This window comes from Sinocyclocheilus grahami, unplaced genomic scaffold (genome assembly GCF_001515645.1).
Source record: "Sinocyclocheilus grahami isolate Dianchi unplaced genomic scaffold, SAMN03320097.WGS_v1.1 scaffold226.1, whole genome shotgun sequence".
Taxonomy (NCBI): domain Eukaryota; kingdom Metazoa; phylum Chordata; class Actinopteri; order Cypriniformes; family Cyprinidae; genus Sinocyclocheilus; species Sinocyclocheilus grahami.
In genome coordinates, this window is record NW_015505405.1 from 319,119 (window position 1) to 321,458 (window position 2,340).

General features: G+C 41.7%; 1 protein-coding gene across 1 annotated transcript in view; it reads right to left on the reverse strand.

Moving 5' to 3' along the window:
• Positions 1-246: 246 nt before the first annotated feature.
• acot18 (acyl-CoA thioesterase 18) overlaps positions 247-2,340 on the reverse strand; it is a 446,653-nt gene continuing 444,559 nt past the window's right edge. Inside the window, 2 exon segments of the mRNA XM_071582417.1 lie at positions 247-377; positions 588-654. Of these exon segments, the coding sequence (XP_071438518.1) occupies positions 262-377; positions 588-654 (183 nt within the window). The 3' untranslated portion in view covers positions 247-261.

Sequence of the window (2,340 nt, forward strand, 5' to 3'; positions counted from 1 at the left end):
TATTGGATATATGAACACAGTAGCATAAACATGGGTAAATGGGCGATTGTATCAACTTTCTGCTGTTCGTTCATCACTTGGAAGAAGTTACACTGAAACCAAACTCTGAAATAAAATCTTTAAATGTATCTCTCAACAAAATGTTGAAATTAAACCTTTCTCCTTCTCAGGATGGCTGCCAACAGAACTTCCAGAATCATAATGTCATCATTTAAAAAATAACCCAGAGCTTTAAAACGGTTACATTTAAATGGGTGACACTTAAAATGAAGTCACCGGTGCTGACAGGTGCTGCCACAGAAATGCTAATATCTTCTTCCATGCGTCCTCTTGAGCGTATGCGTGCGGTTTGGTTTGTCCACCCCACAGCATGACAACTGCAGCAACAATAACAACACACATTCACAAGTAAAACACAATCACAAATAAAGTCTAAACATAAAATTAGAATTCACATTGAGTGGGCTTATAAACAACAAGAAGAAATGAGAGAGTAGATCATGCATTCATACTTCTCTCCTTTGTCCACTCTAGTTTGTAGTTAGTTGCACGGAAGTGAGGTGAGTATGGAGGTTCAATAAGATGACCTGCATCAGGATACGTCAGGATTTCCAACAAGTGCCGATTTCCTGCTTTCTCCATCATCATCGCCATCTGGGTTTAAAAGGTCAATAGTCAACATCCAAATCATTGGTGAGAATACATTTCATCATTTTTTTTAATTGTAGTTTTTAAAGGGGGATAAGCCCCATCTCCGCAGAAGAAGGTGTTGGCCTGCTTCTACATCACTGCCTGTTTAGCCCCGCCCACCGATTTGTGCATGTAGTGTATTAATAACGAGAGAGGCGAAAATAGATCTACGCAGAAATCAAACGATAAAGATGGCTCCGAAGACAACAAGATACTGTACAGTGCCAAGCTGTGGAAAAACACAGTCTTTGCATTGCCTTCCTTCTGATCCCAACTTTAGGAAAGAGTGAATGAACTTTAATTTTAATAAAGTTCCAGACCGCATCAGTGAAAACTTGGTTATTTGTTCACTTTTTTAGTGCAGATTTGTTTACAAAAAAAGGCACAGTTCGACACAGGATTTTCAGAAAGATTGAAAATAAACTTTGTCTGTTATTACAGATCGTTTGACATTTACTGAGTATTTATGCGTCCATCTGTCAAACATACACAAGTGTTAACTAGTCATAGCAGTGGGCATTTACTTCTGAGTCTACAATCCGCCACACCAATTCAAACAGAGTGTTCTGATGAGGGGGGTCAAAAACATGACAGAAAATAGCCTATTACTTCTAAATTATGATGTTTTTTATGTAAAAATCTTGATAACATTATAAGTGGACCTCAGACAACAGTACAAAATAATAAAAAGCCAGTTCATGACCCCTTTAAATAAACTTATAAAACAAATAGTTCCTGTCCTTTATTACGATTGGTTGAGCCATGTCCAAAGCTGTTGTATCTTACTCTTGAAACACACACCTGTGACCTCATTGTCAGTATTAGCCTACTCTACCACTGTGCCTACAGTATGTGTTGCTTAGCCAATCTGCTATCTGAACTACTGTACATTGCTTGGCGGAAGAAGAATATATTTTATCAATATCATTACCAGTATTGGGGAAAGTTACTTTTAAAAGTAATGGATTACAATACTGCGTTACTACCTTAAAAAGTAACGTCTCGGATGACCGACGAATTGGGATCTCGCTTAGAGGGACCAATCTACTTTGAGTGTAAACTAAACGAGCCAATGCACATTGGCATGTGATTATTGCATCCAGCTGCTGCTGATCACAGCGTGAGTATAAGTAGGCAGCAGATGCAGCGCATATTCAGGTTTTCGCTGAGGAGCCGAGCCGGTGACCCGGCCGCTCAGCGGTGGTACAGGAGCTGTGGCGATGGGACGTGACGTCTCCATTCCCTCCCTCAGGGAACGAGGGTTACATTCGTAACCGAGACGTTCCCTTTCCCTTCCACGAATTGGAATCCTACCAAAAGGCCACAGCTACCACCCCTTCCAGTGTCCTGTGGAAGCCACCTGCACCCCTACTTTTTGGTGCAGGCCAGGGCCAGCTACTGCTACTATGGCACTACCCACTGAGTAAGACTGGATAACACTGGGAAAACGTACCCGTTCTACTTGGAACAGGGACGTTACGGAAGCTCCAACCTTCCTGAAGGAGGTTTCGGAAGCAAATACACATATGAACATTCCTTAGGTGCATATGGAAGAATGGAGGTGATTGAACCCTCTTGGAATGGCAGAAGTCTGCCGGGGAAACACGGGCTCAAGGCTATACCGTGGACTTTACACATATGGGATCCACT